This window comes from Helicoverpa zea, chromosome 9 (assembly GCF_022581195.2).
Source record: "Helicoverpa zea isolate HzStark_Cry1AcR chromosome 9, ilHelZeax1.1, whole genome shotgun sequence".
In the NCBI taxonomy this organism is placed as follows: domain Eukaryota; kingdom Metazoa; phylum Arthropoda; class Insecta; order Lepidoptera; family Noctuidae; genus Helicoverpa; species Helicoverpa zea.
In genome coordinates, this window is record NC_061460.1 from 7,858,662 (window position 1) to 7,880,161 (window position 21,500).

Consider the following 21,500-nt stretch of genomic DNA (forward strand, 5'->3'; position numbering starts at 1 on the left):
AGTTTTATTGGAGTTCCAAATTTTCATCTTTTATTGATCTGACAATCTCTAGAATGTTCTTTATTACATGATATCGTTAAAACTTTGCTGAGATATGGCATGTTTTAAGCTATTTAAAGGATTGGGAGGTCGAATAAGATAACATTGCTTTGAGAGCTTATGAATAGGTATGGATGAGAATAGTCGTTCTGAAACATTTTGGACATAAATGGCTTGAATTGTTTGATCCTTAGCGTTATTAAACTATCTTGCAAGACTCCATCACATTCGCCCAAGATTGAATAGTGTTTAAGGAGACATTATCAGCAGTGGTATTCAAAAGATCAGTATTGAGGGAGTCCGAGCGGCGTCTCCCTACATGCCGCTACGTCAGGACGCTTAAAGGATTGTCAGCCAGCGCCGGCCGACGTCGCGTCCCTTGTTAATATTCCAACTGACATCACCGGGATCCACTGTCTTGCGAATCTTGAATAGAAGCCTCCACAACAACAAAAGGCTTCCTGAATTTTGAGTAGTTGACGTAAAGACAACGGCGAACAGGAAACAACCCCTCAGTATAATAAAAGTAACTCTATCTCTTTTGTGATTAAAACAACGGACTCTGTCGTCTTAGACGTAACGACTTTGGAAAATAATTTTGTTTTCGCCGCCCCTTTGATTGATGCGAGTTTTTTCAACAGTATTTGATTCAGTGTGCGTGGAGCATGCTACTTGTCTGCTTAGCGGCGCGCCGACCGCGCTGAGCTCGCACATTTGTACTCACCGCCCACCATTAGTCCGGCTCACCATTGCTCACGTTCATTTATACAGCCGAGAAAATACCGCGCGTGGCACCGCCGATTAGCTTTACAAGAAACTCCTAATTGATCAGCATAAAGAAATCAACAGTATTACCAGTTTCAGAAACGAGCAAATTACCAAAGCATTTACTATGATTAGTTGCGGGGTAGTTTATTTAAGAAGTTAACTAATGTTCGGCTAATCAGACCCCTTTGTGAGTTTAACACCAGAAATAAATGTACCTTTGTGTAATTAATCGTTTGCGATAGAGGAAGAAAAGTGAATCTTTGCTAGTATAGACGGTGGGTAGGGACGCGCGCCTCACCGCCGCGCCGGCCATCCGCGCGCATAATGACGCCAATTAGTCCGTGTCACCGCACCTAATTTATGTTAGGACCGGCCGAGCCTCCCCTAACTTTTCTCATAAATAAGCCACTTGCAAAAAACAAACATCCAGTATGCATTCAATGATAAAGCTTCCAATTGATAGCCGCGCCAACATTGTACGGCCATTACATTATAAAGGCTCATTCATGCGGTGTCGCTGCCATAATGCCGACATAGTTGTTTGTACTGGCCGAAATATCTACCTAAAACTGATGATTATTATGCAATGGATAACAACAATACGGGCACTACATACGATGTTATCTGTAGCCATGTGCTGAAATAAAATACTACATGTGAAATTCGACCGTTACGTATTTCACAGAAGGAATACGTACGAACGTATACATGTTCTGGTGGAATGGAAATAGCCTCTACAGAATGGCTCCTTGCACTAAGTGCCCATAATTTTAGGACATTTTCATTTAATGGCACTTAAAGCTACCAGTCTTCGTACCGTAATGATTTCTAATGACGTGCCATAGCGACGCTTAGCGCTTACTTTGGGAAATTCGAAGAGCTTATAATGGTTCAAATTACTAACAAACCATTGACACAGAAGAACAATGAGAAACGAAAAATACATTTCTTCTTAATGACTTCAAGTTTCTTCTTTGTTGTTGTAAGTAATTTCCCAACGTCGTTTTGTAAAGTTTTTTTAGAGTCCAATAAAAATATTAATCTGGCATCTTTCACTGTAATGCGAAATAATAGTTAACGTTTACATATTACGTACCTATCACACGTATCTTGTTTTAATCGGTTCTAGAAAATTGTTGTCCATTTCCTACGTGATCATCCCAAATGATTCATAAATCGTACAATAACAAATGCAAGCTCACAAACAAACGGAACAATTTAATAGCGCTGTAACCGATATCACAACATTTGTCAAGTTATTAGGTTACACTCACTAATGGGTAACAAACTATTGCTTACGCGGCAACGCAGATTAGTTTATTGGATTTACATTATTACACAAATAGCAACAAAGCCTCTCACAAATCAATTAGGTGATCCGAAAGCCCGGGCTTCAGATAAAAGCGACGGTATTTCCTTTATACTCGCGGTTAAAAGAATTCAATTACATAATACTAAGCAGATTAAAAAGGCTAACACAACTCCTTTGAGATGAGATAAGGTGGGTAGCTATTTAATTATTGGAAACGTTTTCCGCTCCGCAACGCTCAGCCGGTTAATTTTGAGTTTGAAGCTAAACCGATTCGACGACGCAGAATTAATTTCTCTTCATAAATTCTCTGATCGCTAAATCTGTGATAGTTGCCTTAAATGTTCTATTTAGTGAGACTGCTATGCTGGCACAATGGTTACATTGACCATATATTGTACCTACTCAATCCTTTGTATTAAACAAATTACTTAAACATTACTTATACTAATTCGCATTCATTGTTTCTAAAAGTAGTCTTTGTAAAGGCTTTATATAAATAAGCTTAAGCTCTAGGTTGTTCTGATTATTTACAGAACCCTGAAGCCTACTTCTAAACCTACTTCTTTACTAATAAGATACATTTTTCTTACGAAGTCATGAATAAGGGATTTATCCTTTTTCTAAGCTTGACTTTTATATAAATAGAAACATCTCGGACGAAAGGCGACAACTTGACAAAGTTCTGTTTAGAACGAATCAAATTAGATTATTACTGAAGAACTTCGGTCCGAAGTGGTTTCCGTGATAAAAGGGAAAGTAATAAATTATATAGATGTTAAATAAAGGACTTTATGAGACAGTCGCCTTATTATTAAGGCTTCGTGCTAGCGATGATATTTTTCTATAAATGTTTGATAAATCATAGGCATTCTTCTTTGAAAAATGTTATTAGCGGGAATTAGGTCACTGATATAAAATTTTATGAGATTGCTTAAAAAAAATGTTGATTAGGAAAAAGGTGATGGATTTAGGTACTTAGAATCTGACCGTATTTTAGTATTCAGGTGGATTGGGTTCTAGTATGAAAGGAAACAAGGAAAACAGAATACAACAAATGTTTTTATTCTGCAACATGTCTTTTGTTCAATTTTCGTGGAATCCACTAGCGTGGGTGACATCGACCGCCTTTATAAAATTAAGAAAAGCATAGTACTTTAAAAGAACTACGAATAAAAAAAAACTTCTAAAATTAAATCAATCTTCTTTGCTATGTTCTATAACATATTGAATTTCTTCTGCTGTGAGGTTTTTCTTCTCGAACGGGAACTCTGGATGGTTGTACCATTTCGCTGGAGTTCTAAGCCGGTAATTACTGTTGAACGCCGATAGCTGTTGAACTTCTTCTGGGGTCAGCTTGAAGTCCAAAATGTCAAAATTTTGGTGAATACGGTTTATGTTCGTTGATCGAGGTATCGCTACTATTTCACGGTCCAACTGTGAAAATATAACATTGTTTAATTATTAAGATAACAGAATAATTAAAATCCTAGCTTTGAATAGACATAAAATATTTCTTCAAAAACTACAATGGCGTTTAGGTAAATGAGGTTCATTTACCTAAACGCCATTGTAGTTTTTGCACCCAAAATAATTTATTTTCAACTTTGATTTATTTACATAAAATAAAATATAATATTTCAACTTTGAGTGGTTTACAAAAACTTCAATTAATCACTACACAAAGACTAACATATCGTCCATCACAATATATAAGTTTTCAGTCAAGCACGTGAAACATATTAAACCAACCATTTAAATAAATATAAGCGATTTTCCACTTACAAACGCAATCAAAGCCAATTGGGCCCGCGTACCCAACTTTAGGGTTTAAATTAAACAAGTTGAAAGTGATGTTGACACGTATTTGGAACTGTCACCTCGTCAAAGGTACGGGATAAGTAGGACAAGCACCTAAATGGGCCGAAAGGATTCTGGCCGGCGATTAGAAGGGAAGAATCGGGGGAATTAGAACTGTCAATGTGTTACAATGTCAATTTGATTTGTGTTAGTTTAATTATTTAGGGAGGAATTTTGGATAGTTTCGTGTGTGAAATTCATACTTTTGTTAGTTGTATAACATTTGCGGTGCAGATTTATGAATTTTTGCCAGCTAAATATGACCTATTTTATGATTAAAACCTAATTCGTAACATAACACTCCTGGGTATGAATTTTATGCAGTGAAAGTTGTGTTTGGTCTCAAACATGAACTGTTCTACATACTTATTCTGAAATATCTATGCTCCGGCCTTCTTTTAAAGTAGGTATTCTATTTCTTATGTCTCATAATGTCGTGTGCTTAATGTATGCGTTATTAAAAATATGATATGGATATTTATGTACATACATTGCTGCTACCCCCATTTTCCTTTTCAGTAAAAAAGTATTTAAATCACTGTCTTATTATACACAGGTAACTTTAACTAGAGTTGGATTCCACACTGGTGCACTTTAGTAGGTAACAAGATTTCAGCTTAATGCGAACAGAATATTAAGTAGCTGATAATCCCAATTCGCTTTTTTCTATGAAGTCTGGAAAGTTCTCTAGTATTTTTAAATTACTGGAATCCATTAAAACATTTTTGAACCTGTTACTTTGATATTCATATTTCCCATTAATACAAAATGGCCGAAATGGAAACTGATAGTAGCAAGTTCGCCGTATAGACAGGGGTTCGATATTTAAAAAAAAATAAAGTTATAGTAGGATGAAGCCCATTTAAAAAGTTAGACAGATATACCAAAAATATGAATTTTATCTAAAGTAAAATTAAAACCCAGTATTACTTGTAAATACTTACCAAATATCTAAGCAAAATTTGCGGCACGGTTTTTCCATATTTGCTCCCAAGTGCTGTCAACGTGGGATGGTTGGCTCGTGGCTCCGGCCCATCCTTCTTTCGGCCGAGCACGCTGCCGAACGGACTGTACCCCATCACCACCACGCTGTGGTTGCGACACCAGTCTACCAGCTCATCTTGAGTTATCGTTGGGTTCACCTGGTTAGTACAAAATTGTGTGCAATTAATAGTATAGATTATAAGTGATGTACGAAAAACTCTCGTGGTTAAAAGGGACTTACGTCTCAGTATAACTTTATTTTGTATTTACCTACAAGTCTTCTAATTAAGATAGGTAGGTATTATAGCGCTTTCACACTAGCGCATCTTTCCGCTCGGTTTTCCGAGCTAAAACGCTGGGCTTTGACAAATGCTGGTACTCAAATGATGTTAAAAACCAAGAGACAGATTTTTTTAATACGGGTGGAAAGTCCGCTTTTATGAAAACTAAAAACGCTGTAAATCAAATTGATACCCGTGTAAAACCAGCTACATTCTAAATTTAAAATGAAGTTAAGCAGGTTATTAAAGAAATATAGATTGTCGAAACAGATATGTATTTGATTTTTAGTTTTTTTTTTTTTCAAATGTACCTTGTATATTTGCCTCTAATTAAAAATACAGGGTTATTAAAGCCGACGAATAAAATCTATCCGACTGTATTTATTTTTACCCTTTTACTTTTTCATAAACTCAAAGCGAATCGTTTACCTTTGAAAACGTAGCAATAAATCCGTCAAGTTCTGTTAAAAATAAAACTAGAGTAAACATACCTCTATTTGTAGAACTGCGGGCTTAATTTTCGAGTTATCCCAAAGCCTTTGCATCTGTGTCAAGTTGAAGTTGGATACTCCTATAGACCTCGTCAGGTTCTTGGCTTTGAGATCTTCTATTCCCTTCCATGTTTCCAGGTAATCCGTGTCGCTAATTGAGCCGTTTTTCTGAAACAAACATAACTATGTTCAACATTTGAAGGGATACAGCTTACGGCCGGTTCACACATGTCTCCGTTTTACTGTTCATGGCGATAGCGTATGTAGTTGTATACAGAATACTGTGCCATGTGTGAAGTCACTCATACAACTACATACGCCATCGACGAAAAAAAAACGTACACGATAAAACGGGACAGTAAAACGGAGACATGTGTGAACCGGCCGTTATATTATGTTGCCGCTGCTGCTGGAATGGAATTCAATACTTTTTTTTTAGAGAGAATTTTCCTCGAATTTTCGTATTGCAGAGCTTTGAAATATAAATCCCTTCCCATGAAGCATGTCATGGTAACTGTCTCAGCTTGTACCTACGACTATGCCACTTGATTTTAAGCCCGTCAGACTTCATTCTGATTGAACAGTTTTTATTAAAAAAATCAGCTATCCTGTTGGCAATTATATGTAATCCTAGCCTTCAAAATAAAACACCTTCTAAAGTAGAAAACGAGTTACATATTTCGTTGAGATTTTATGCCGATTTACAATATCATTCACGTGGACGTTTCAAGATTGCTCCACTAAAACTTTTGCATCGCGATGCCGCCACGTGATCAGTTCATAAAAGAGGTTCGATCATTCGAGGTTCTAAATCTGGAACTACTGAACGAATATCGAAACTAACACATAACATTTTTATTATACAGATAATATGGAATTCACACCTATCCAAAAAAGTAAATGGGTTTATTTAATTTTAGGATTTTTGTTAACAAATATGTTTACCAAATATAAGCACCAATTGACTGCGAAATATAAAAATCAAATAGCAGTAATAATACAGAATTTTAAACATAAAATAAAACTATACGAGTATCTCAATTATTAACCAATCAGTAAAATATTTCCAATACATTTTATATATAAAAAAAAAAAAAAAAACAAAACATCGGGGCATATTTTTTTCTTTTTTAAAAGAGTCGGTTGCAGCACTTATTTCTGTCTTTGTTTAAGGTCAAATGTACCTGGAGTACGTAAAGCAGAACTCGACTGTTCCTATGACATAGTTCGCACTGCTGGTAAAACAAGTTTTAACTTAGAAACAAGGTTTGTCTGAAACTTCTATCTACGATCCGAGTTCTTGTGTAACATAAATTAAATTATTATTGCTTCTAGTTTGATATAGTTCAAAGAGGAACATACTTCAATCATGATTTAATTGTTCCCACCTTTGCTCTTTAAATAGGGCTGTATAAAATGTGAAGTGTGTATAATTAAATTGAGAAAACGTTGTCGTGAAAACGTGTTGGTAGGTGCTTATAAGGCTTGTATAAACAATCGGTAAACAAATCTGTATTAACATATACAAATTCGAGTGAATACCAAAACACGAAAGTACATAACTTTATCAGCAATTCAACATCAAAATTAAGTCAATGAAAATGTTGAGCTTACGAATTAGTTATTAAATATTAGTATTACAAGTCAGCTTTATCTAAAACTGAAATTAATCAATCAAAAATCTAATTATATTCCAGTTACCGAAGCGAAACTTCAAGAATCATATTGAATTGCAAACTAAATAGTACGTAAACTAGCGATAAGGGCTTTGCATACTTAGCAAATATGGCGAATGTAGATACATCTGTATTTGTTTTATTACACGATGTTGCTTGATATTTATTTTGACATCGTAATATATGTGAACACTTTGAATTTATGGAATAGACGAATTGTTTTAATTAAATCAACGAAGAGTCAAATATCAAATAATTTGATATAATATTGCTCATGTTTGGTCTAGTTATGCAAAATAATATAGGTATCGTCTTTCCCTCCTCCTATGCCGCTAATTAGAGAACAATAGAAAATCAATTGTGTCTCGCGTGGATCCGCACACCATACAAGAGGTTAAACCTAATTTTTCATTGACTCTCATACTTTTATATCAATAACGGTGAAATAACTTTTTTAACTTGATATTCAGTACATCTAAACAACAGCAATATTTCTCTCTCTACTCATAAGCACACTTGACAAATAAAAAATGTTGTTTTCAACTTCTATAATACCACTAGCTTCTTAACGAGTTTGTATACAAAAAATATACAAGAACTCCGATATTTTAAAATGAGAACACGAGCAAAAAGTTTAAAAGTTTCCCAGAAGTCGTTCTTGTACACTCAGGTCAAATGGTTTTAGCATGAATCAGTTTACGGAGATTTTATTTAATCATGAATTCAACCTGTAAGCTTATTTAGTGTTCGATGGAAAATATACCTGCGTTGTTTTTATCAATCAATTATCATACATTAAACATTAAACAACGTCACTAACGTACCCATCGTCTAATTTAATCTCCCACGCATTGAACCTTTTGTGACATCAGTTCCATTGAGTGCGAACCGATATGCATTGTTTGATGCAACTATATGTAATATTATAGTAAACCTAACATAAGCATCATATAAAACAAAGAAACCAACCGTTACAAATATAAAATTAAAGGCTTGATACACGAAGCACAAATAACTACCTACGTAACCAATGAAACAACCAATTCTAAAGTAGATATTGATTGGCTTGTCGAGGCTGTCCGGAGAGCGGCCGCGGGTTACTCTATATCTGGCGCAGTCAGCATCGATCCATACAATAATATCTCCAACAAACCAGGAATGATATCATACAATTAATGACCCATCCCGATACTTGATATTTAACACATTAATTACATAAATTATGTTATCTAATGAAAATGATATCCATTAACCATCCAAAACGCCTATTTATTAGCAACGTCAAAGCGTTTTACATATTGTATTGCAGCAATTAACGGTTAATTTAGAAAATCGTTAATCTCGTGTCCGACAGATTTTATGTTAATTAAAATATAAAATTATTTCGGACATAATATCGCACATTGATAGGTACTAGATAGACGGATTTAGGTAATTTGTCCCTTTGTTCTCCTCCTCTCACACGGAGAAGGATTAATGCTCAATCCTTCTCCGTGTGAGAGGAGGCCTGTGCCGAGCAGTGGGACTATAAAAAGGCTGTAACTGTCCCTTTGTTCTAAACCATTAAAATGATTACAGATTTTAACAACATTTCTGATGTCAAGAGACAAAATGAAAATACTTAGATTAATTTTAATTGAATTACGCATACATTCATACGAAATTGCCTTTACCCAAATAATCTGGTTTTATTATAATAATTAACTTTCTAATGCTATTTTAGGCCATCACCGAAGTTCATTATGGGTCGTAACTTGTGACCCTTCTCCTCAGGCAAGTTTTCCCGTTTATGATAAGTAACAAAATTGTTATTACCTTCTCGATTCATTTAAAAGCAAACTTTTCGTAAGCTTTTGCATCGTCAGCTAATTTGATTAATTTCTTCCCCGAAGCTGGCTTTTCGGTGGCAATAACAACGAAGGAAGAAACACAGGGAATATTTTTCTTATACGAAACTCTTTAAAAAAGGGATTTTCTCGTGTTGCCACCAGTACGTAACTAAGTAGGAACCTTCATGGATGGCTATGTATTTAAATCACCCATATAATTATGGATCACATTACGATTAGTAACCATTTACTACCAGGATTTTCACATTCATTATGTTAATTTTGTCAACTACACACATATCGTATCGATTGGTCATCTTTAAAATTATTTCAGTGACTTAAAATTAACCTCCAAACCTGGCAAAGAAAACAATGAGAAGCAAGTTCGTAAATCATCTCGAAATGTTCGCGTCATTTGTTCAAGTTGTTTCACAAGTCTCTCGGCGAGGTATCGAATTAATCGATATGTCTAGGTAAATATTTGGACGAATCGTTGCAAGTTAAGTAACTTAGTTTCAAACCAAACACATATATAATGCCTTCTGATCCAATAAAATGAAGACTATTAACTTCTCAATCTTAAACGCAAAGGGAGCTCATAATTATGATACACCGTGTAGTAGGAATACCAAAACAATTGCAATCTACGATAGCACATTTAGGCAGTGCAAACTAAATATAAAACACATTCCAACGAAACCTCAACACGATTAAATTTAACAAACAGTCCACGATTTCCATGTTGCCGTAACTAAAACAAGTAGCGCATTATTATTAAAATGATTTTGTATAACTACACACATGAGGGGCGCGTGTTTGAACGTACTCAAATGGAGTCTTGTAAACTTTAATGCGTTCCAGGGGATTGTTTACGCTGGGAGGCTGTGTAAACACGAAATTAGTTTTCCGGGTATATGAACGAGGTATTGCTCACCTTGCCTCCATAGTGGTTTTATTAGAGAACACCTGCTTTCCTTGAGTGTGATAAACTTCTGTCTGTCGCCTGAGTGATAATTGGATGTTCTGCGATAATAAGCTCTTTTGCTGTGGTGATGGTGCTACAACTTGCGAGTCCTTCGAATTTAGGTTTCGGTGTATTACTGATGCTTTGTATAAGGGTTTTATACTTTTAGCATTCAATATTTGTCACTGATAGTTGGTACTCGTCAGATCTTGTCTCTTAATTGTTTGATTAGCTACTAAATAGAACAGAAATATATCTTACTGTATACGCCATAGGGTAATGGACCAAGTATAAATCCACATAGTCCATCTGCAGTTCTTCCAGAGACTTCTTCAAGGCCGGCAACACCTCGTGCCGCTCGTGGGCGTCGTTCCACAACTTTAACAAAGCAATTAATTATATACTACCAACCAAATACAAGCAAAAGGATTTTCATAATTACGAAAACCAAAGTTTTGTTGCCTCTGAAGTACTGGGCAAATACTGTTATCAAAGAGGGCTTGTTATAGTTCAAGTTATTTGGACCAAAATAAAGGTTATGAAAATAACAACGAAATGTAAATTTGTTATCCTAAACATTTATTTTGGTGGTAAGCGCTACAATTACTTTTAAACAACGAGCCGTTTTAACTTCGAAGAACAACAGTCAATAAACAGACCTTTCAAAGTTTCATTTGAGCTTCACAAAACATTAGCTCATTCTATAACTTTTTATTTGTTGAAGAACTTTCATACATTGTGTGATGCAAAGAGCATAAACAATCTCATTGAAACTTTTCGATCGTATATAACAAAGTTGTCGAAAGTCATAAACACGCGCTGTCCACATACAATGCACTTAAATGGCTGGGGCCTTTAATGCAGTCAGAAATCACTAACAAAAGCAAACTATAAGAACCCTCTATATATTCTTAACCACGTAGGTACCATTAATAACGTACTACGAAACTCATTTTCGTAGTGACACTCACGTCTAGGCTCCTTTCACTAGATATACTGAAGTAATAATATATGGAATAACTTTACACGAACACGTATTTACCACAATATAACCATGCGCTGCTAAAGGAATTTGAGAAATATGTTTATTCGTGATCAGTCTTTGGAATAGCTGAAATCACGTCCATTTTGCGGTAGGTTCCTAATCGTTTGCGTCTTTGAATTTAACAATTTTGGTTTTATAAGTTGCAAAAATATACTAATAATTAAGTAAAAGTTCTGTATTTATTTCCTACTTATTTATCCATTACTAAAAAGGACATCAACGAAATTATCAAGATAAAAAGAAAACAAATATTAAAAAAATACCTTTGTAGTGATGTACACATCTTCTCTACTGCTACCATTATTGTTGTCGATAAAGTTTCTAACGCCGAGGCCGACCTCGTCCTCGACGCGGTAAAGGGCGGCGGTGTCGATATGTCGATAGCCGGCTTCTAGCGCCCATTGTACGGCCTGGGCCAGACTGTGGTTCACTGGCAGCACCCGTGTACCCTGAGAACATGATCGCGTTTGTTCAACCTGTGGTTACCGGCACTCGATACATGGGTTGGAACAATTTAGGGATAGATTTTACTACGTTTCAAGGAAGTGTCGTTGTGTTGTGGGTTAAACGTTAAAAAATATTGTGTGTTATCATCGTTCTTTGTCAATATTTGCTACATATTTAAAATTATTATAATTTTTTAAAAGTTTGTGTAAAATATGGTATGTATTTAAAGGTAGTTTGTAAATTAGCAGCTTAAAAGTCGGTAAACATAAACGAAATTAACTTTAAAAAAGCAATGATGATAATAAATTCTGCACTCTGACTCTACGCACTGAATGAACACACAACGTTAGCAAAACACAACATGGAACGCTCTGTCTCCACGCAGACCAACTTGCTGGCAAACGGTAGTTTAGTAAATAATCCTCTATTTCAAAGTTTCAATATCCACGTACGGTATACATAATGAAGTAAACCGTATGTTCCCGGCTGCATTTGACTAAAGGCTTTGACAGGATGGATGGAACGCCATCTTAATCAGCTTTCCCAAATCCCGCTGTGAGTGCTCTATTCCTGAGATGCTATTAAGATTAAAAGCTAGTACAGTTTTCCATACAAAATTCAATACAGTGCAGCGAGTTTGCATTCTTTAGTAAGTCTCCTCATTTCGATTATAGACTGCTTCCTTAAATGGATGCTTTATAATCCAACATGCATTAAGCGTTCCGTGCATCATGATTTATATAACATCTAAACGACTTCTAGCAAAATAATCTATGAATAAAGCCCATAAAGCTATTTCGCTAATGTGATCTTGGATATCATTAGGTAAACCAAATATTGAAACACCACAGCAAAATACCTGCCTATCGCGAATGCCATACATAGCTTTTCTCCATCAACTCAATCCTAAGACTGTATGACCTCTCAAAAGTCACTTGAAACCATTGTACCCAAATTATGCAACCAGCTGTCTAAAATTGTTATCTCGCTAGTATGGCCTTTTAAAATTCTCTTCACTTGTACTTACATCGGCGAGATGACCCAAACTGGTCCCAAGGGCTATCGTAGGTATCTCATTGCCATCGTTCAGCTTAAACGTCAAAGGACTCTGGCAATCCACCTGTTGACAGTTTTCCAGCTCATAATTATAAGATAAAAGGATTAAACAAGAAAATCTTTCATCTCTAATTAAGTTTAATATTAAATAAGCTCTTAATTCTGTTAAGTACTAAATAATCTTTACTGAAAATTAAATTGTAAAGTCCATTATTAACTCTTCGGGTGGATGCGTTAATATTTAACTGAATTATAAAATAAATAACATTAACTTATCAATTTTAAATAAAATTATCAGGAGAGTAAAACCATATCGATGATAATTAATAATATAATTAAGCTGGACCGGATTTTTCAATTGAACCCGTAATTACTTATGGCAGTGTACTTCTTACTTAATTATTTTTAGATGGAAATTCTTAGTTGGTGTAATTAAACCTGTATTAATGCTTATCATAACAATATTTGTATTGTTAGACGATTCTGCATTCATTACCAATTTGCAGCTGAATGGAATAATATCCATTGAGGCGCAAATCTGCGTAATAGGCATTACCTATTAAGCCGTAACCATTGTATATCAACTGTAAACAATATGCCTATTAAATATATTGTTTCAAGCAAAACAGATTATATAAACAATCATTTATGCAGACTTTTTTGTAATATTTTATAGTGTAGGTACATAATGCGATTGCTGTAGTATTTGTACAACCATTAGTTTGTGTCGATTGTAAAATAACATTTATTTATTGTGAATTTAAGGATTACATTGTGGTTTCTCAGAACCAACCTTTCTTAAAAATATTAGTAAAAACAAATAAGCACTAAAGAAAATAAAGGACTTTTATCGGTCTGAAAATAAAATAAAAATGACCCAACCCGAAAACTAGCTATTATTTTGATTACAAAGCTTGGAACACCTTAGTTTAATCAATTAATATTGAAAACACTTAATTGGACGGAAAACAATATGTACGTGGCAGTTACATGCAATAAGGTAGCTGGAAACTTTTTTATTGAAAAAAAACCATCAAAAACAACATTTTCACAATTAAGGTGGGAGCGGTTCATAATTCCAAGAAACGGATAAATATACCTACCTATGTAAATGAGTGGCGCAACCCAATTACCTGCCTACTCGCCACTGGGGAATAATTATATACTAATTGCATATCGAGTTATGTACAAGCCCAGTTTACAAAAACTAGCACGTTTAGAAACGAACACTTTTGAGCGAGACCGAGAGTAAAGGAAAGTAGCTTTCCGAGATGGAAGATTTAATATTACCTAATTTATATTGAGAAAATAATATAATAATGTCTTACCAAAAGGTGATTGAGTGCCAAAATCAAAAGCAAGCGAACAGACACGTTCATTATCACTGCAAACTAGATAGACACTGAATTATCTAGAGCAATACTCTATTGCCTCCCCCTTTTTTCAAATTAATAGAGTGTTAAGTCATAAACGTGCTGTTTAATTTTAATGGTCCTTGTGATAAAAATAAAATTACAGAATCATGAATCATTCACGTGGAAAGCCAATGTTTGATAGTTTTGTAATTGATTATTTTAATTTAAGTATTGAAGCACTTTCGCTGGTACAAGAAAGAGAAAGGAAATGAAAGGCAATAGCGAAAGTTACATCTAAGCCTAAACTAATTGTGAGTATTTTTTTATTAGCCTAATTACTTACTGCGCAATACGCATTATTATTCCTGAATATCGAAGTAACATCAAAATCAAAAATCATTTATTCAAACTTGGCTACAAGACAGCACTTTTTGAAAGTCAGGAATCCACAAAAGACATCCCCCAATACGCCCACCCTTCACCACTTCATATGTGTTTTACTTTTACGGTACTATGTCAACGATTATGAGACATGAAAAATATGCATAAAATAATATATGTCAATGACGAGACCGCAACAACATTTATAGTAGGTAACGTACGCAGTTCCTCCGAATTGACCACACATTACAGATTATAGATGAACTGGAAAGCGCATCTGTTCGCGGTCGCACCGACAGACGAACGCTTTGCCGATATACTGGAAAAACAAACCACCTCGGTTGCCATGTATTAACAAGTACTATCGCGCATTAATGCATTATTTATAATTACGACCTTATAATGATGTGGTCATACATTTTATGTTGGAATAATAATTTAATCATAATATCGCCACATTTTTAGATAATTTAAATAAAAAACGACCAAGTACGGTGAGTCACTCACTGGTGGCATTTTATATGTGCCAAAATATGATTTTAATTTAGTGAACATGCGAAAAACAAGCTATACCATAGCCACAGCCCACATATGCCAGTGCAAGGCAAAGGCTCTTTATAATACTCTGCCAAGTATGGCCAGCGATACGCAATCAAAAGCCTTTTGCACAAAAAAGGAATATGCCATTGATATTACGCAAAAGATTTATATCTCGCGCAATATCAAGTCGTGTAATAACAGTCATACCAGCCAGTTATTTAACTTTGCGTATATGCGAACCTTTTTCACAAAACCTAACTTTCGTAAAAGAATGTCTTTCTCTATGATAAAAAAGTCAATTCAATTTCTACATAGTGAACTCTTTGACATATAGATGCAATATTTCATAATTGAATTTATCTTCAAAACCTATCGTGATAAAAGAACACGTAAATACTCCTTCATGGGAAATTCAATCTACCCTAACGTTACAAGGAGACAACAGAACGGCAAAGAAACTATTAATTTTAAAGGAGAATCCCTATAAATAAAAGATGGTTACATAGACGGACAGATACGTAGCAACTCCGTTTAAAAAGTTCCTCTTTGTTGTTTTGAGATAAACTGCGGCATCCCCCGGGATTTGTTCCACGCTTGGGCCACGGAACCTAAAGACATCTTTAATAAGAAAATACAAAGACTTACGAATTTTTAGAGTAGGTTTCCTTCGCTTGTTGACTTTAGAGTTTTTAATGTACAATTTGATGTTTAAGCTGCGGTAATTTAGTGTTCGTCTATTTTTTTTTATATTTTGCTCCTATTTATTTATTTATGTCACTTGCGGTATTCTGTGTTACATATAGAAAGAAAAAAACTACATAACATGCATAATAGCACTTATCCCTATATTTAAAATGCAACGTTTTATAATTCCTAAAAGCATGTATGGGTCTCCATAGAAGTAAGGAGATCCGTATAAGTCTGTAAGAGCATTGGCAAAGCAAGGCGTGCTCCGTCGACACGATTAAAACAAACGTATTTTAATTAATGGGGTGGGCGCGTTGCAAATGCGGCTTGCGGCATTATTTTCGTCTTGTTGTCACCCTTGCTTTACAGCTGCGGTCGTGGTCCATGGCTGCGTGAATCTTAATTCGGGACTAATTGATTAGGCTGGGATGGCTGGGTTAGGTTCTATAAACCAATTATTGCTTTAAATTATAAGCAAATAATGGGAAATTGTAGTGTAAATGTATAGCTTGTTGACTTATTTGACTTTCTTCTTAGACTACTTTTCAATGGCTGGTTTCAGAAGTCACGGGTAAGCTGTGTAGTCACCATAAAACACTAACGCATTTAAATCAGCTTTCTCATTTGTCAGCAAAGAACCAAAATAGCTTCTACACTCTTTGTTAAGTACACATATTCTTCTAAGAATAATGAACGGAATAAAGAAACCAAACATATCACCGTACCCACACATACAGTCTTATATTTGTTAATTCTATATCAAGGGATACGGCTATCTATAAGCTTAATGGCTTCGGAAACCAATGACCTACTCGACGGACGATTACGAAGACAAAATACGACAAAGGAAATGTCGGAAAGTAATTCTTTCAAATACATGAAAATAATAAGGATCATTATTTAATTCCGTTGTGTTGGGAGAGGAATTCGTATAAAACTGCTTGTTCTGAGTTACAAAAGAGGCTTTTTTCGTCTATCTGATGTAATTTTCTTTTGTTTAAAGCTTGTGGCACATTATAGCAGCACCGCAACAGCACGGCTGCAGCACGGCGTCGCCTCGAATTAAGACTACGGCGAGCGGACAGCGAGCCAACCACGCGCTGTCCGCTCGCCGTCGGCGCGTCGGCGCGCCGGCCGCGCGCCGTCCGCGAGGTGTAAGCTTGCTGTCACCGCAAACTCAATATTATTTTAAGACGATTATGATTGATGTTATGATTGAACATGACGTAATGACGTTGTTTCGCTGCCGGCTCGGAGTCGGCGCGCAATTAGCACGCCGTTGGTGCGCTGTACGCATGAGGTCAGCACGCGGGCGGCGAGTCGAGTTGTGTGGAAGCGGCAAGCACACTGACTGCTCGCCGTTGGCTTTTTCATATTGACATTACGAAATATATTATAATATACACGATTTAATGCTCTAAATTGAATGACAACTGAAATGCTGGTGTGGAGCCGTGCTGTTGCGGTGCTGCTATAATGTGCCACAAGCTTTAGTGTTAGGTATAGTTACTGTGTACGACTTTTATAATTAAACAGTTTTTGGGCATGTTACACTGATTGGAGTAATGCCTAATTTATGAACCTGAATACCCAATATGTGAATACACACAAATCATTAAAGACAATAGAATTCTCTGTACACTATACAAATGTTTTCGAACAAAACAGCACCAGCCTTGACGGCATATCAAAAACAGTGATAACCGCCATTCGAAACCTTTTGTTCTCAGAATCATGTAATCGCCGGTAAAAGTTTACTGTCCTACATATCTCTACGCCAATAAATATCATGTTATCCCATCACACTAATTAATATTGGCTTTTCTATTTAGTGGAAACTAGAGCAATAAGGCCATCAATTTACCCTACACTCAAATTTATCATCGTAATAAAACTCACGATCAATTTTTGAATTAATTGTGCCAATCCGCTATAAATCATTGCTATTCAATGCAAGCTCAGAATACTCCCAATGCATGTTATGATATACGACCATAGACTATGTACTACGTTTATTAACGACACTTTGAAATAATTTACTCCGGTTATAGGTATATTAAATTGTTCCAGGAGTTTAGTTCACGAACTTAGGCTCTCAACTGCCTCACGGGAGCAGTGTAATAATAGGCATATTCCTTCATGAATATTAAGTTGTTCTCTGAGAGTTTCATACATTTTTATTGTGTATCTTGGCAACATTGTGTAATTGTGGTCGTTTTTTCCCATAGAACCCACGTATAACCCTCTGACATAAATTAGCACTGACAGTCCCATGGTTTCCAAGACGAGCATATTCTTTTACGCAATTACATTATGTGTTATAATATTTTTTATATTGTTGTATTTAAGTAGGTAAACCATCTGTTTGACTAGAAAACTGTTTAATTCATATCTAAGAATTTACAATAGTATTGGCAATACATTAATCAATTCTAGACGAGACGACAATCTATGTCCTAAATTAAATAGTCTTGAATCGTGAAATTGATATTCCTAGAATTGATATCTCTCTTTGTACGGAGGACTAACTTAGCTAAAGCTAAAGCTAAAGAATAATAAATGATTATTCTGTGAAATGTACCTAGTTAATTAAACTCAAACATGTAAAAAACGGGAATTTATGTAGTACTAAAAAAAAATTAATGACGAATATTCATAAAATAATTTAATTCGCCGCCAGCCACAAAACCATTAGGGCTGATAATAACATTTAGGCAGGGTACACATGCAGGTCGCCACTTAACCTAAACACAATGTACCCGGTGAATGAAAGAAAAACAAACCACCGTCCTTATCGCACGGAAGTCGTAAGTGTCAGGAGGAGGAAACGGCTAACTTAATTATGCTTGTAGGACCAGCCAAGCGACTTGACAACGTCATTGTATCGCCAGCTCACCCTATAGACCCTATGTGTAAATACTCCTATAAATATTCAGCTTGAAACAACAGTCGCTTGTTTACGGGCTGTGCGAACTTAGGCACTGTATGTAGATTACGAAGGAACACTAGGTTTACTAAGATAACAGGTTAGAAGAGGTTGGTTCCACGAAAAACCATTAGAGCGGTTGGATGACGCAAAGACACCAAAACATCTACTGAACAAACGCTATATCTATAGGAACTCACTACCTATAAATAGCTATTCGTTTTCTAGGATAACCCGAAAAGGTATTTGAATGATGTCAACGTGTATCAAAGTGAAAGCCATAAATAGAATGACTTGAAAAAGTGACCGTCTAAAGCCGTCTTTTGATGGCAGACTTTTCATCATGTCAGGTTCGTGACGTACCTATATTCGTTTGATATTCTGATTGTCTCTTAAAATAAAAGAATGTAACTTGAGGTATGAATCTATGTTCATTTCTTTACAACGGTCAATGTGCTAGTTCTTTAAACATTAAACTAGGAATTCTCAATTTCAACTTTAAAGCCAATTGAATTGGCTTCGAATAGAAAATTAACGTACCATTAAACTCCAGCTGTGTTGAATCGAGGTCGAATAAGCTGTCAGGCGGTGTAGCCCACTAATAGTATTGAGTTTAGAACCGGCGGGACGTGGATACCTCCGCCAGTATTCCCGAACCGGCTACAGCTAACCACGTCAGCACACCTACGAATTTTCCAAACTGCAGAGAAAACCTATTAATATACAACAGCACCAATATAAACGAACTCAGAAACACGTAACTGACCTGCCGTGAGGAACTACAATATTGACAGTATACTCTGTATGTAAATCTACTAAACTTTCTTTACAACAAAAATATTTGGCGAACTCGAATAACTCTTGACTTTTGTTGACTTTTTTCACAATGACATTTTCAAAGTAAAACACCATTTCAGTCCACGCAATGAGGAAATAAAGAAAACTGTTATCGTATACCAAGGCCCGGTGAATAAATAGAGCTAAGTAAGCGTTGTTAATGTGGAAAATTTGCCATAAATAATTGTTGTTTTAGGGGTAACACATACATGTGAAACTAGCGGGTAGTAAATTATTACACATGGACCCTTCGCGGTTGAGCGTGGAGTATTGTAAATGTATCGGCAACAGGCGGGCCGGCTGTTATCTGGTTTGCTCAACTAAAGCACTGACCTCACCCACGCTCCAAAGTCTTCGCTCGCTCCCTCGGCGATATATATTATTCTCCGCAGCTCACACGAAATTAGAAATGCTATTAATGACTGGGGTTTGAAACACGCTGCAGCTTGTGTACTTTGAGTGTGAATTTGTTGAGACTTGGGAATGCATTGTGCATGATGAATTTAGCGTTAGCCTTATTTAGACTGAAAATCAACAATATGTTTTGTACAGTGGTTCATCTTGTCAACCAATTTGATTATGTATCAATGAAAATTTTGAGGCCTACATTTTTATCAAATAATCTACATGACCACATCTAATTCAGTACAGCCCTCAAGATAAACCTATCGGGAGACATAACAAAGAAAGAATGTTACATTCGCGTTCATAATAGTTGAGGTGATCACAACCAAAATTAATAGGCTTTGGGGAAATCTTCAAAACTAGATAATAACGTCTAATTTATTCATTTCCTACTTAGATATTCAAGCCCCGGTCTCGATTTCATAGAAAATAAAGGAGTTGAAACAAACGACCAGCAACTAGGTAGATAACAAGATCAGGCTCGTGCTACAGTTTTAATTTACAGAAATGTCTAGAGTTTTTCCGCGTAGTGAATTTTCCACTGGCTCCATTCATCAGGCGACTGTCACTGTCCCCTGCCGAGCAATTACTGATGTCGCACTCGACTGCACCGTCGCAATTACTACCACCTACCTCCACTTCTGTACGAATACTTACCGCACTGCTGCCGCGCTCGCTGCACTGCCCACATCTTTTACTTTATTTATTAAAACACGCTACTTTACTTAAAGCATACCCAGAAATATAAAACATTACCCAAATCACTGTAACATAGCAAATAAATCTTTATTTGCATTTTCAAAGACCTATAAAAGGCAAACCCACGTGTATATTAGAAAATGCCTTTCCTTTCACATTTCGCGGACGGATATTTTCCTGTTCGGCGGAAATTTACCCTTACACACCTGCTTCTTTTATGCACACCGACAAAGCGGCCCATGCTTTCATATATTTCGCAAAGCCTCCGAGGTCTCAATCAAATTAACGATATTTAAATTAAGTACGACATTCATACGAGAAAGACGGAACGAATCAAAGGCGCTTGAATGAATAATTCTGTGGCATCCCTTTTGTTACTTTCACAAAACTCGACCCTCATTGAGCGTTCATAACGAGCGGTACAGCAAAATATTTTTTTTCCAAAAATTCACTTCGATAAATACGTCATTCAATTTTGGAGAAATAAAAATGAGTCAACGCAGAGAGTCAACAATGCGGAACAAGTGAAACGCTCCAATAATAAAAAAAAGGTAAAACGGATCGCCTGCCCCGATTTTCAATATCGTTTTGCAGGTAAACGAGGGTGTTATTCATATGTGTAAAGAGGGGTTTCCTATGCGTGTAGATTGCTATCTACATTTATTTCATAGAGACCTTTCTTCCCCATTATTAAAAGAATATCATTTATATTACTCACAGTTTATCTCAACGGTGCCGTCAAAAGATATTAAGGTAAGAGTCACACTGTTTATTCTTTAATCTTTGTCTACTCAGATGTGAAAATCTTGGAGCTTGTAAGACAATTGTCAATAGTGTATCACGGGCTCAGTACGTTACGCTGTTCGGGAAGCTATTCTCAGGGCACCGTCGATTCGGCGAGCCTGATGGACTTGGATACAC

The 21,500-nt window shown here is 35.9% G+C and overlaps 1 protein-coding gene across 1 annotated transcript; it reads right to left on the reverse strand.

Annotated features, from left to right (window-relative positions):
- Nucleotides 1-3,158: 3,158 nt before the first annotated feature.
- Nucleotides 3,159-14,176, reverse strand: LOC124633201 (aldo-keto reductase AKR2E4-like). Its single transcript, XM_047168356.1, has 7 exons — nt 14,078-14,176; nt 12,721-12,813; nt 11,510-11,695; nt 10,463-10,579; nt 5,733-5,900; nt 4,921-5,118; nt 3,159-3,553 (listed from the first exon to the last, which is right to left on the reverse strand). Exons 1-7 carry the CDS (start codon nt 14,126-14,128, stop codon nt 3,314-3,316), a joined length of 1,053 nt encoding a protein of 350 aa, XP_047024312.1. The 5' UTR covers nt 14,129-14,176; the 3' UTR covers nt 3,159-3,313.
- Nucleotides 14,177-21,500: the final 7,324 nt, after the last annotated feature.